At 43.6% G+C, this 13542-nt stretch overlaps 2 protein-coding genes across 8 annotated transcripts in view; both read left to right on the top strand.

Annotated features, from left to right (window-relative positions):
- The window catches only part of DIP2B (disco interacting protein 2 homolog B), a 63045-nt gene extending 51591 nt beyond the window's left edge, over positions 1–11454 (top strand). For all 4 annotated transcript variants that reach the window (XM_021379127.1, XM_021379125.1, XM_021379123.1 and 1 more), the window contains 12 exons: positions 360–481; positions 1024–1135; positions 1791–1900; positions 2551–2681; positions 3256–3424; positions 4391–4561; positions 5066–5127; positions 5254–5311; positions 5913–5987; positions 6482–6659; positions 6845–6968; positions 7452–11454. In XM_021379127.1, the coding sequence (XP_021234802.1) occupies positions 360–481; positions 1024–1135; positions 1791–1900; positions 2551–2681; positions 3256–3424; positions 4391–4561; positions 5066–5127; positions 5254–5311; positions 5913–5987; positions 6482–6659; positions 6845–6968; positions 7452–7704 (1565 nt within the window). In that variant the 3' untranslated portion in view covers positions 7705–11454. The remainder of the gene's footprint in view (positions 1–359; positions 482–1023; positions 1136–1790; positions 1901–2550; positions 2682–3255; positions 3425–4390; positions 4562–5065; positions 5128–5253; positions 5312–5912; positions 5988–6481; positions 6660–6844; positions 6969–7451) is intronic.
- Positions 13243–13542, top strand: part of ATF1 (activating transcription factor 1) — a 13915-nt gene continuing 13615 nt past the window's right edge. For 2 of the 4 annotated variants that reach the window (XM_021379116.1, XM_021379115.1), the window contains exon 1: positions 13245–13463. The gene's annotated coding sequence lies outside the window, so the exon portion shown is untranslated. Of the gene's footprint in view, positions 13464–13542 lie in introns of all 4 variants that reach the window. The other 2 variants (XM_021379113.1, XM_021379114.1) reach the window with 2 other exon arrangements.

Raw genomic sequence — 13542 nt, 5'->3', positions numbered from 1 at the left:
ACGACGCTCACTGCTGACGAGAGGTGCTGTGCACTTCCACTGCCAGAGACTTCTGAGTCATTCAGCACTGGGATATTCTTTTCCTGAAGAGTGGATATGGTTGGCTGTGGTCTTCTCTGCTTTCCCAGTCCCCTGTCCCAAGCTTCCTTAGCTTCCTTGTCATGCTGGCCTAAGTGTTTGGACTGCTTGCATCAGAAAAAGGCACACTCCCACAGCACGGGTGTGCAATTGCACACCCGTGCTGTGGGAGTGTGCCTTTTTCTGATGAAAATTTGAACCGATGCTCAGAGAAAAAGTCCTCAGGGGGAGGGCTGGTGTCACCAGGGTGCTGTACACTACAGCCTGTCGTGTCCTTGCAGGCATTGAGCTAATCACCGCGTTCTATGGCTGTTTGTATGCTGGCTGCATCCCTGTGACCGTGAGACCACCTCATGCTCAGAGCCTCACTGCTACCCTGCCCACTGTGCGAATGATCGTGGAAGTGAGTAACGGGGCCGTAGCGTGGCTGGAGCACTCTTGTTCCAGCCTCTCACGTTTGACTAGTTAACACAGCTGTCTATGGTATTTACGTGAAGGTGGTGAAGGACAATGTTCTAATTCATAAGATGCGAGAGGGAAGCAGCTCTCCTGTGAAACAGTTCTTTTTGAGGGATGGTAACGTGATGGTACTACCTAAAATTTCGTATTGATGCTCCTTAGTGGAGAGTCCAAATCCTGCTATTGGTTATTTTCCAAGTCCAGTAATCTAGCCAGGATATCTCCACATCATAAACACAGGAAGCTAGACTAGGGCTGTTGTAATATTTTACCTGCTGTAAAGGTTCTGCCCTGGTTATTTGCCTTTTAATCTGAGTTTGGGGCTGAAGGAAGGAATGTGTTTGAAAAGCCAGAGAAATTAATGCAAGTCTGCTGGGGGGAAGCTGGCTGCAGAAGGTAAACTATATTCTCTGAGTATGAAATCTTGCAATGACAGTGTCTGAGGGAGTTGCTTTTGTCTTTTTTAGCAATTGTTTATCTTTTTAGGTCAGCAAAGCTGCCTGTATTCTCACAACCCAGACCTTAATGAGACTACTGAAATCCAGAGAGGCAGCTGCTGCTGTGGATGTGAAAACCTGGCCAACCATCATTGATACAGGTGTGCTCCATGGACTTGGAAGTCTTTCTGAAGTTCTGTGAAGGGGTTACCATTGACTTCCAAAGGGAGAGAACTGTTCCCATTCCAGATGTTAGAGATGGCTCGTCAGATTTTGTTTGAATATTTAGAAAAATGATGAAAGATACGAGCTAGATCTTTGTTTGCTCATCTCTCTTCCATATTTGTTGAACTATTGATGGAACATAATCTTTGTGAAAAGCCACATTGCAGATAACAGTGATTCCTTTATGGCAGTGTTTCATGTCATGGTCAGCTTACCTGGCCTCCTAGTCTGGCACTGTAGAGTAACTGAGCAACTCAGAGGGCATAAGAAGCAGGAAATGTTCCTGTATCGATTGTGTCTCCTAATACCTGGTCATGCTTCATCTCGTGGCCCCGGAGTTTAAGAAAATTAAAAATAAAATTAAAAAAAAAAATTAAAATCATGTATTTAAAACGTTTGGTTTACAGACAGAAGAGATTGAATAACTCTCCATGGGAATTTTTGCAAGACTCTTCTTCTGTGCTGTCTGTCTCTTTTGGAAAGAGTTTTAGTCAAAAGATTTATGGTCCACCTCAGTCTTTCTGAAAACTGTTCTTTTAAATACTAATTTAGTAATAAAAAATTAAACGTGTTTGTTTCTTTCTTGCACAGATGACTTGCCCAGGAAGCGGCTTTCTCAGATCTATAAACCACCTACGTCTGAAATGTTAGCATATCTAGATTTTAGTGTTTCCACAACAGGCATGCTTACAGGAGTGAAGGTACAGTAAAATGCTTTTAGAAGATGAAGCTGTTGGTGTCTTGTCTTTGGCTGATAATCCACACCAGCTCTCCTGCCTACCTCCACCAGAACTGGCTTTGTAGCTTAAATAAAGGCAATGCTTTTCTGCCAGTAATGCTGTAAATTTGCAGTGCAGTGTGACTTCAGGCTGAAGAATCAGCTCTGCTGTATAGAAAGAGAGGTCTCTACAGCGGGTAGCAGGAACCCTGCTGCCTCCCACCAGAGAGCAGGCTGATAGGGGAGCAGTGGGTGTGAGGAGCACAGCTGGGTGCTTTTGCTTCCCTCCCCACCCCCCAGCACTAAGAACAAAACAGGAATGCAGTTGACAGAGAAGATGATGTGAAACTAAAAAATGAAAGCCTTGGTGTGTCATTAATGACCAGCTCTGTTTGGAGTCTGAGAAGCCCCAAAACCTTTCAGCAGTAGCTGTTGATGCCACAGATTCTGGTTTAATGTGGCTCATGTGGTTCTGCAATGCTCTGCGTCTGCTATGGGAGATAAGGGAGGAAGAAATGCTGTTTATTGCAAAGTGCTATCAAGGCAGTTGTCACTCTGACCTGCCTGTCATGATGAAATCCTGTGTTGATGTTCTGAGATTTCAGCACAGTTTCTGTCTCTCTGGTGTTGCAGATGTCCCACGCAGCAGTGAGTGGCCTCTGCAGGGCCATCAAGCTTCAGTGTGAGCTCTACTCCTCTCGGCAGATTGCCATTTGTCTTGACCCCTACTGTGGACTAGGTTTTGTGCTCTGGTGCCTTTGCAGGTAAGACCTTTGAGGGAGAAAAGGGTAAAGATTGATTCTTGGCTGATTTTAAGTAGGAAATAGCAGTCCACGTCTGTAATGAGGCGGATATTTTGACATTACCAAAATGACTAACTTGCAGTAAGAGGAGAATTTGTCTTAAACTGACAATAATATGTTCCCTTTTCCTGCAGGTTAGCAAGTTGTTATCCCATGTTGATTATGCATATTTGTGCTGCCAAATAGTCCTGGCTCCAGAATGCTTCTCTTGCCTTTCTCCCTTGATTATATGTTGCAGTAAGGGAATTTTCTTTCTGTAAATTGTGTGGTTGAGCTAATTCTCTTCCTTTGCTTTCAGTGTGCGCGCGCTTGTGTGCACATAAATTGTTGTTCTTGTAAAGTAAGCTGTATTTATAATGGATTGTTGCTACAGAATGTGGGCATTGGAGCTATCATCAGTTTGCCTCGGATCAGAGTCCCACACCTTGCTTTCGGTCTATCAGGAATGTAAGATGAAATGAGAATATAGTAAATATTAATTTAAAGATAGCTACGTGCTGCACAAAAATATTCTTCTCTTTGATGTTTTTCACAGTGTGTATTCTGGACACCAGTCAATTTTAATTCCTCCTATGGAGCTGGAATCCAATCTTTCTCTATGGTTATCTACTGTCAGCCAGTATAAAATAAGGGACACTTTCTGTTCCTATTCAGTCATGGAACTGTGCACAAAGGGACTTGGAAACCAAGTTGAAGTGTTAAAGGTGAGAAATATTTCTTGATCGTGATGCTACCTAAATTAGTGAAACTGCTGTAGGAAGCCAAGTGATGCAGCCGTTAAAGACGACAGCGTAATAATGCACAAGTCTGCTGTCCACAGCTTCCTCAGAAAGCAAATGCAACAAAAGAACGTTTGGAGCCCCAGGAAACGAGAAGGATTGAAATGGAATAAGGTGTAGGTATTGCAGTGCAGGCGGCATATTGCCAAGGAGTGTCAGAAACTGCTGGGCAAGCCCTGAAGAGAGGATGCCAGCGGCAAAATGCTCTGCAGAGGAATTGCTTATATAACAGCCTGCAGTGAAGGCTCAGACCAGCGCATGATGTAAAGCACACACATTAAGTGCTTGCCTAAATAAAGGTGTTTTCTCCTGAGAGATGAGAGGAAGGGAAAAATAGCTACGTAAAAGGCTTGAGGTGTTTTCTGCTTGGGGTTTGCTGAAATAATCGGTGCGCTCTGTCTACAGGGCTAAGGATCAGTCTTGTTCTGTTGGTGCCATAGAGTCCGTCAGCCTTGAGGTGTGTCACCAGTTGAACAGAATAATGCACAGGTTTGAACTGCTAATGCTGTTCAGTGCATTTATGACAGGGTTTAGAGGTAATAACGGATTCTGGTCTCGGTTTTGCTGAAGACTCTGTGCAACCTCCATAAATGACTTCACATTCTCACTTGGTTTGGTTTGCATGTGTATAAATAGGGAATAAAGGATGTAATCTTAGCTGACAAGCCCTGCAGAAGCACATGGTGCTACATTCTGTAGCAGAGGAAGGAGCCGTGCTGGTGATTTTGTTCTGCCAATCTCTTGAGGCTCTGGTCAGACACATTTTACAGTAACAAATAGGAGCTGAAAAGAGAAAATTGCTTGAGCACAAGGTGGCTCTTTCTCAGAGGGGTTAGATCTCAGTGCGGGGTGGCGAAGGTCCCGTGCACTCACTTGCACACTCTTTTCTAGGCACGAGGAATTAATCTGTCCTGTGTCCGGACGTGTGTGGTGGTTGCAGAGGAACGACCGCGAGTTTCTCTCACTCATTCCTTCTCAAAACTCTTCAAAGACATCGGCCTGTCATCTCGTGCTGTAAGCACCACCTTTGGATCAAGAGTCAACGTTGCTATCTGTTTACAGGTAACAGGAGTGCTTTCTAGGGCCTGTGTTGTCACTGCCATCAGGTTTCCACATTACCAATTGAGAAATACAGTGCAAACTTCCTAATCTGCGTGTGATTCCGCACTGTGAGCGTAGCCCCACCTCTGCTTTGCAGGGAACAGCTAGCACAGGATTTAAGCAACTTCTTCTGTTTTCAGCTGCCAGGTTACATCATAAATACCCCAAACAACTGGAATATGACATCTTTACATAACCTGTGACTCCAGTTGCCCCAGAGCTGATAGCTCAGAGTGCTTAGGCTGTCTCTGTAGCAGTTTCTCTGCTCAAGATGCATCCTACCCTGGTGTTACCCTTAGAAAACACAGGCTGCTTCTCTCTGTACTGACATGCTTCCCTGAGCGCAGCTGCAAAGATGGGGAAATGCGGAGATGAGGTTTGTTGTCAGCGTGAAGCCCCTGGAAATCTTTGAGCTCAAGCAGAAGTTATGTAAAATATATATTTTTTAATGTTTCCTTTTTTTAGGGAACCTCTGGGCCTGATCCCACCACTGTGTACGTAGATCTGAAATCCTTGAGACATGACAGGTACAGTAAGTTTGCTTGAGTTTACTAACAACTCATCTATAAGATGTTGTAATAATAGTGAGCTGCCACTCCCCTCAGTAGATTTCAGCTCTCTTCTTTTCCTGACTGTGTTTTCTTTCCCTTCAGAGTACGTCTGGTGGAAAGGGGAGCTCCACAAAGTCTGCTGCTTTCAGAATCTGGGAAGGTAACTTCATGTTGCTACCTGGTGGCACAACGCGCAGCACCTGGTGACCTTACATCTCTTTTGATTATTCCTGATGCTGACACGCACCTGGGAAAGGCAGTTTGGAGGCATAGCATGAGGAGTGGTGGTTACATTGCACCTCTGAAAAGTTACCTTGATTTGTAACGGAGTATCTGTTGATTTAGGAGGGTGCTTTGCTGAAACAATCTGGAGGATTAATTGGTTGTTTACAGTCAATTAATATATCAAAAGTGTCTGCCACGTCCTTGAAATCAGGCTGCATTTGAGATGTAGTGTAGTTCTTAATTCTTAAATGGATTAGCAAGAAGGTGTTTCCATTAATTTTTAACACTGAGGTCCCAGAAATCAAGGTTTAACGAGGTTTCAGTTAGAGTGCCTTCCCTGTGTGGCTCTTCAGATAGGAAACACTTTTGTTCTGTTAGTGCTTCATCGTACATGCCCTAGCATGTTTTATACATGTTTGTGATTTCCATGGGTGAAACCATACCTTTGTGGAAATAAATGAACAGCCTTTTGTGTCTTACTTGCGTGTGAAGATAATTCACGTACTGATTTGCATTTTCCTTCTTGTGATCTTTAGATTTTACCTGGAGTCAAAGTGGTTATTGTTAATCCTGAGACAAAAGGGCCTCTTGGAGATTCTCATCTTGGAGAGGTAAGCACAGGTTTTACATTTTGGGTCGCTTTTCCTGTTGTCTGCTTCTTGATCTGTATTCTGGCTCTGATTATCTAAGTTGATGGTAAGCAGCAATACTTGTAGGCCTTTTAAAGTTGAATTATTGCTGGAGTGCCATTGCTTGTATGACTGGCTTCCAAATAATGTAATTCATGTTTTGCTCTGCTTATCTCAATAACACAACCATACATTCAATCAATTTCGGATTCAAGTTCAAAAACTTATAAAAATTCACAGGTTTACCATATCCTCAGTTTAATGTTATTAGCAGAGGATATCTGCAAGATCCATTTTTAGGATGCTGTGGGATGTTTGGCGGTTTGAGCTAAATGTAAAGCACCCGTGGACCTGGAAGGCCTGAGATATGCTCATACCTAACCCTGTTTGTTAGTTTATAATCTGCTTTATTTAAACACTCAAAAGATGCCCTTTTTGATGGAGTGCGTGGATCCGGTTTTCCCCTTCTTCTGCAGATTTGGGTGAACAGCCCGCACACGGCCAGTGGCTACTACACTATCTACGACAACGAAACCCTTCAGGCCGATCATTTCAACACTCGTCTGAGCTTTGGGGATGCTGCTCAGACGCTTTGGGCTCGGACTGGGTACCTTGGTTTCGTTCGTCGGACAGAGCTTACAGCTGCCAGCGGAGGTATGGCAGAAATGAGTCTTTATCTTTCAAATGAAGAGTTTTCCCCCATACAGTGCAATGAATAAGTTCCCATCATTGTAGCTGGGTGAAGGAGACGCTTGGTTTTTATCCAGATCCCATTTACTGTCTTCCTCTTCCCGTTTTCGTAGCACGCATACGTTTTATTTCTGATTTCTCCTCCCTAGAGCGCCACGATGCGCTGTACGTTGTTGGAGCACTGGATGAAACTCTGGAGCTGAGGGGACTGCGTTACCACCCGATCGATATCGAGACCTCTGTATCCCGGACGCACAGAAGCATTGCTGAATGGTAAAACAGCAGAGAAAAATGAATTCATCCTAACCTAGATGGAACGTAGCAATGTTTATGGAAAGATGCAGGATTTAATAGGGGAAAAAAAACCACAGAATGCAAGGCAAAGTCAGATGCTTTTTTTGTGTTACCGTCAGCAAGTTGTGTGATCTTGACATGCATCTCCTTTCCCATCCATAGATAAGAATAATACTGGGCTGACTGACGGTGAATCTTCTCTCACAAGCCTTAATTCAATCACAGTTTCCTGTTTTGTGATTATATTTGAGTCAGTGAAGGCAGCAATTAGTTCATTTGTCAAATTGAGCTGTGTTTGAACTGATGTTTGACACGTTGAGACTGGGGTATTGGTTGGAGTCATGCTGCGTGGTAATGCAGCACAAAACAGGTGGTAAATAAGGATAAAAAAAAATTAGAAACTCTGCATTTTTGTATTTGTGAAAATAACTAGGTTCTCTGGTTGTTCTTTCCAACTTTCAGTGCTGTGTTCACGTGGACCAACTTGCTCGTGGTGGTCGTGGAGCTGTGTGGCTGTGAACAGGAAGCCCTGGATTTAGTTCCTCTGGTTACAAACGTGGTGCTGGAAGAACATTATCTCATCGTGGGAGTGGTGGTGGTAGTTGATCCTGGAGTTATTCCTATCAATTCCAGGGGGGAGAAACAACGGATGCATCTCCGTGACAGTTTCCTAGCTGACCAGTTAGACCCCATATATGTTGCTTATAACATGTAGTGCGCGTGGGGAAGCGAGGCTCAGAAACTTCACGGGACCACCAAACACCAAAGGGTGGCCGTAGAAATGAAGCTGGTGAAAATTACTAATACTTGATATAAAGTTTGAGATTGCTGCCACGTTTCCCTTCATCTCATCCTGTGGTATTAAGATCACGTTAACTACCAATGGAAAAAAGGAAGCGTGGCGGACAATGGAAAACATTTGTAACAGTTTACTGAAATATTAGCTTTATAGCAAATGCAAAGTTGACAAGCGTGTGAGCTACAAAATTCCTAAGGCCTTTACAGTAGTGTTACTTTTTTCATCTGTTGTACATATTTGTATTTTTATCTAATACTGTTTTAGGATTCTCTAAGGGGAGGGTTTATTTAGTTAAGATAATAAACTATTAAGAGGAGGGTCATCAGAGTTCTGCAGTTCCCTACTATATAATGTACTTTGCATCTGTACTGTAGCTATCCATTCCGTGGGATCACACAACTTATTTAAAATCGTGCCATGACCAAATCAATAACTTACGGAATCTAAGAGTTACTTATTCATATAGATATTTCTTGAATTTAAAAAAGAATTTTGCCTATATTTTAAATATGTAAATATTATTATACATAATTCACTTAGATAGAAAATTAACTCGGGTAATGATGACAGCTGAAGGTAGGAATTAAGGACCGGTAACTTTTGTGGTCCTTAGCATAATTACATTTGGTTAGACAACTAATGTGAGATCTTTGCATCTCGCAAGTTTTCTTCTTTCAGTATGTAGTCTCTTATTGCTGGCCAGAAGCGTGTCGTAGCACGTAGAAACCCATGATCTAAAGGCACATCTTCATAAATGAGGCTGAGATATTTAAACAGTCACGTAGAATCCGGTAGAAATCGCAGTGCTAAGTCCAAAATGCTTGACTGAAACGATGCACCTCGGTAACAGTCTCTGCCTCCACTCTCTGCAAGCTCGTGTTCAAAGGAGGAAAAAAATCCTGTAGATCAACGCGCAATTAAATTCACTGTTTGTGCAATTCAGTCATTATTCCATCAGTTCCCTCTAGGGTATAGCGAGAATCACAGTAGATACACTCTGCTGTAAGCTGGGAGACGGTGACCCAGATTCCTTCCAAACATTCCCTGGAAACAATGGGATATTTCTGGGATTTGGGCTGAGAGCAGTTCTACTACAGCAGGCGGCACAAAAACGCAGCAGCAGTTCTGGTAATTGCGTCGTTAAAATTAATATCCCAAGCTTCAGAATGCCGTGTTTGTGTTCACCCTGGTCAACGTGAAGAAGCAGGAGCCGTAGGGAAGCGGGTCCAGGCTCTCCCTGCTGTTAGGGAGCAGCTGCACGCTGGGCTGAAGGGAGAGATGGCGTGTAAGCTCTGACTCAGCATGACCTTTCTTTCGTGTAATCCTGAATAATACTCTCAATTCCTATGGGTGTTAAGGAAATATGATTTTGGAAGCAATGAGAGTTGATACCAGATATTGCAGCAGGGTTTTTTGTTTTTGTTTTGTTTTGTTTTGGTTTTTTTTGAGTCAAATACGGTATACAGTGTAAATAAACTTGTTACTAAAATGCTCCACATTACCTCGTTCCAAATTTGTAGGCGGTTTTTAAGAGGTTTATAGGATGAGCTCTGAAGATCCTGTGGCAGTTATCAGCGCAGAACCTGGCGGATCTGGAAGCATCACAGTTTTGTGCTTGAAAAAAACTGGTGCGTCCTGTTAGCTCGTCACTGAGGACAGGAGTACTGCGGTGTAGATAGGAAGTTCTGAATATTTCTGGAAAGCATTCGGTGCCGAAATAGAAACTGCAAGATTACTGTGGCCCATCTCGAGTTGAGTTCTTCACAAACGCTTCAGTTTATAGGTGCCCATTTTTTAACTGGTTTATTTTTCCCCCTCGGCTGCTGTAATGAGACAGCATCGCAGATGAAACTTTCGTGGTGTTGTGCTGCTGCATGGATGTGACAGGTTTTCTGCTCCTGTGTCTAGCTCCTTACAGCATGCATCCTAAAATACCTGCACGTGAAGTCTTCAGTATGTTTAGTTTTAGCAAATTGGCCACGATGGAAGGACAGCGACAGGTATAGCTGTGACTAATACAGTTGGTACTGCAACTGCTTATTTCAAGTGTAAACTGCACTGAAATTGTTATTCCCTTTCAGCCAGCAGTGGGAGAGTCTCCTTGTTTTGCTATGCACCGCTTTCTCTTTGGTTTTTCTTGCACAGCAAAGCGACCTGCAGTACAGCCTCACTTTGTTGCTGCATATTTCAAGGGACAAAAACAACACAGGGCCTTGACTTTTTCCTACTGAAATGAAAGCTTTGGGTAACCAGTTCCAACACACACCTCGTTTGTCCGTCGAAATGGATTTTAAGCACAGATCTAGGATTTTCTTTTATTTTACTTGCCTTTTTCTTTTCAAAAATAAAAAAGTGGATGTATTAATTTGATCAGAGATTCCCAGTACGAGGCAGATTGACTTTGTGAAATGGATTTTTTCGAATGCCACACTTGATTTGTTTTTTTCCTTCGGTTTTTGTATGGAGAAGTATTCGATAGTTTCTTACATTTGGGGCTTTTGTCTCGCAAGTTTACTGCGCGCTCTTCATCTTTATCCTGGCATATTACATTTCTCTGAGAACTAAATTCACGGTCCTGTCCTAAGAATAAGATAACATGCTACTCTTGGTTGCCAGTAAGCGACATGTAAAGCTGGCTGGTTTTGATTTCATTGAATGCTTTCATCTGTTTTTGGCACAGTGAAAAAGCAGTGTATTGGAGAGGAAGAAGTATGGAGCTGTGAGTCTGGAAACCCCGATTTCTAACTCCAGCTCTGCTAATGACTTGCCACAAGGCCTTCAACAGGTCATTTCACTCCTTCAGTTTCTTCATCTGTAGATGAGGATATTACCTAATCCTTACAACATCCCTGTGAGGTAACTAACTGTACAGCACTAAGTGCTAAGTATTTTTCATTGCTAGCCTCTTTGAGGTCAGGGTCAGTTTGTTCTTCCAAACTGATAAATGATTATTTGATTGTCTTGGGAGGGCTGTCAAGAGATGTGACCATTTCACTTCCAAATGCTTGCTTGGTGTCTTTCCACGTGAAAACAGAGAGATTTAACTTCACTAAACTGGCAGGGCCACTGAAGGTTCGGATGTGGCGTGTTCAGGTTCAGAGTTGGGTTCTGTTCCGTAGCTGCTGAATCAAGTGTTGAATCCCAAGAAGCAGGCTCTCCATGCTCGTTTGGCTTTGCAGCTTATCCAGTTGCAGAGGACAGATAATTTCCTCTTGCTCTCTGCCAGATTCCAAGCTACCAGCTGCAGTGAAACATAAACTAGGAATTTTTACCGGTTGGAACTAAAATATTTTGTATGTCTTACTGTTTATGAGTACTCCCTAAGCAGAATGTGTGGGTACAGGTAATTTCAAGTCCTGTTTCGTTAACATTTGCACTGCATCTCTGGTTTAAGTAAATGTAATTAAGATGTGTCATACTAACTGTCCTAAAAAGGTTGTAAAAATGATAAATTCTAGCCCTAAATGCAATTTTTCTTTAATTTCTGTCAACCTATTTACCATTGTCAAATTCAGACTACAGCATTATGTAATTATGTAAAAAGTTTTTATTTATTTAAAATTAGATTAGATATACATTTTTAAATTTAACATCTGGCTGGACAGTGTTCCATTAACGCATTGATTGTGTTTCCTTTGTCTTGTGTTAATAAATATTGATGCCTGATCGCTTGTTTAGTTCTTTATCTGCTGTTTCCCTGAAGGATTTTGTAAGGAACCATGATTGTTTAACACTTAACGTGATGAAAGGGAGAAGTTGTATTTCTGCATATATGTTACTTCACATAGAAATGCCTGAGACCTGTGGATAGCTGAGCTCCCTGCACTCCCATGGCAATTCCCATCAGGATTTGAGGGTTTCTCTTCACTGGAAAAACAAAGTGATTGTGTAAGGCTCTGTAGTGAGCCGATGAGACACACTCTGGTGATGCTTGAGATTGAACACTAGAATCTCTGCTGTCAAAAACAGTGGAATTTTTTATCAAGACTTAACTTAAAATACTCATAGATGTTAAGATATAGTTTAGTACCAGTGAGGGTGTAATTATTATTACCATCTAACACCAGCTACCGTTGATGTACGTACCTATTAGTGGTTACGTGGCTCTGGGTAAGAATACACTTAAAACACATTATTTACTACAAATGGCAATTTTACAGCGGTTTCTTCTGTGAACATCTCATTTTCAGTAAATCTTTACTGGGAAACCCCTAAAGGAAAATGAAAGATAAAGATTTTTAAAAAGCTTTGAATTGTTCTATTCAGGAAGCTGAAATAGCCAATAAATGTTTTCATAAATATATTAGATTTGAGTGATCAGATTTCTTGGGTGTCTGAAGATTCTTGTTCCAGTTGTCACAGCTCTGGCTCAGGCACATTATGAGGTATCTTAAGTTCACGGTATAACCTACATGCGTAGGTAAAACATGGTGTCGTTCTCAGGAAGAGGAATCTTGAGAATGTAAAGCTTTGGCTGCGCAAAGTGTTACGATCTTCTCCATGACAACATCAACTTCTGTTTGGGGAGTTTGGTTGTTTTCTTTGGGTGTTTCTGATGAGATAAGCTCCACCGCTGCAGTGGGGTGCACCGTAACACAGCAAAGTGGTGCTGTTCATAGGGAAACTGAAGTTTCGTTGGGCAGCCTGTCCTCAGCACCCTGATCCTGGGAGCAGGGAATTCCCTGGGTGTTCTCATGGCCTCCTATGATATCCAGTGACACATGCAGGTGGTAGCATCACCTTCTGAAAGGCTGCGATCTCTGGCACCCATCTGGTAAGGAGCTTCTCTACAACACCTTCACGTTACACCAGAGCTTTAATCAGAACTCTTTTAACGCTGCCTTTTGCGCTTGGTGCTAGGACAACAGTTACTAAAAGTTGAAAATCATGGGAGGGGCTTCCAGGGGTGATTAGAGAATGGAATTTCCTTTATGTGCAGTGAGAATCTCTGTGAAAAGGCGTTGCTACCCCACAGCATGACAATTGTGAAGCAGAGGGAATAACCAACATCACCCACATGGTGGTCAAAATCCTCCCTGTTTGTGGACATATGACCTTAGTTAAGGCTAAAACAGCGCCTGAAGTTCCTTTTCAGTAACAGAACTGCTCTTAATGATTAAAAAGTTAGCCAGAAATTACAGAGCAAAGGTCTGGGTTCTACACTATCTCATCCTCTTTTAACGGGCCTTTTGGTGTGGTGAAAGCCAACGTCACCGCGCTTTTCCGCTTTATTTTACTCCTCGTTCTGTACAGTTAAAAATAAATGGAACGTTTTATTTGTTCTCGTAAGGTGAACGCTACATCGACGCACTGTGGGGAAGAGGGCCGCGCCCGGCCCTGCGCGCGCCGCCTCAGCCACCTTCCCGCCCTCGCGTCGCGGCGGCGCTCTGCCTCCTCCTCTCTATGGTCCCCGTCCTCGGGAACCACCGGATGTGGGCGGTGCCAGAGCGGCGCTCTAGCCCCCGCCTCCGGGGCTCTGCGCTGTGAGAACTCTATGGTGGGGATTTCTAGGCGAGGCCTCCGCGGAGACTCTATGGTCGCAGCCCGCCCACCCCGAGCGTCCCGCGCGGGCCCTCCGTGTTTACGATGCCGCCGGCGCCGCTTTCCTGAGGCGGAGACGGGCGCGGCGGCTCTCCCCACGCGCGGCCACCGGCGGGGCCTGGAGGGCCTCTGAGGTAAGAACGGGGGAAGGAGGCCGCCCCCTCCCCGCCGCCCCGCCCCCGCCGGGCCCGGTGAGGCCGCTCCCGCCGGCCC

The sequence above is a fragment of the Numida meleagris genome, chromosome 32 (assembly GCF_002078875.1).
Source record: "Numida meleagris isolate 19003 breed g44 Domestic line chromosome 32, NumMel1.0, whole genome shotgun sequence".
In the NCBI taxonomy this organism is placed as follows: domain Eukaryota; kingdom Metazoa; phylum Chordata; class Aves; order Galliformes; family Numididae; genus Numida; species Numida meleagris.
Note: the sequence above shows the minus strand (reverse complement) of the source record. Positions and strands in the feature narration are given on the sequence as shown.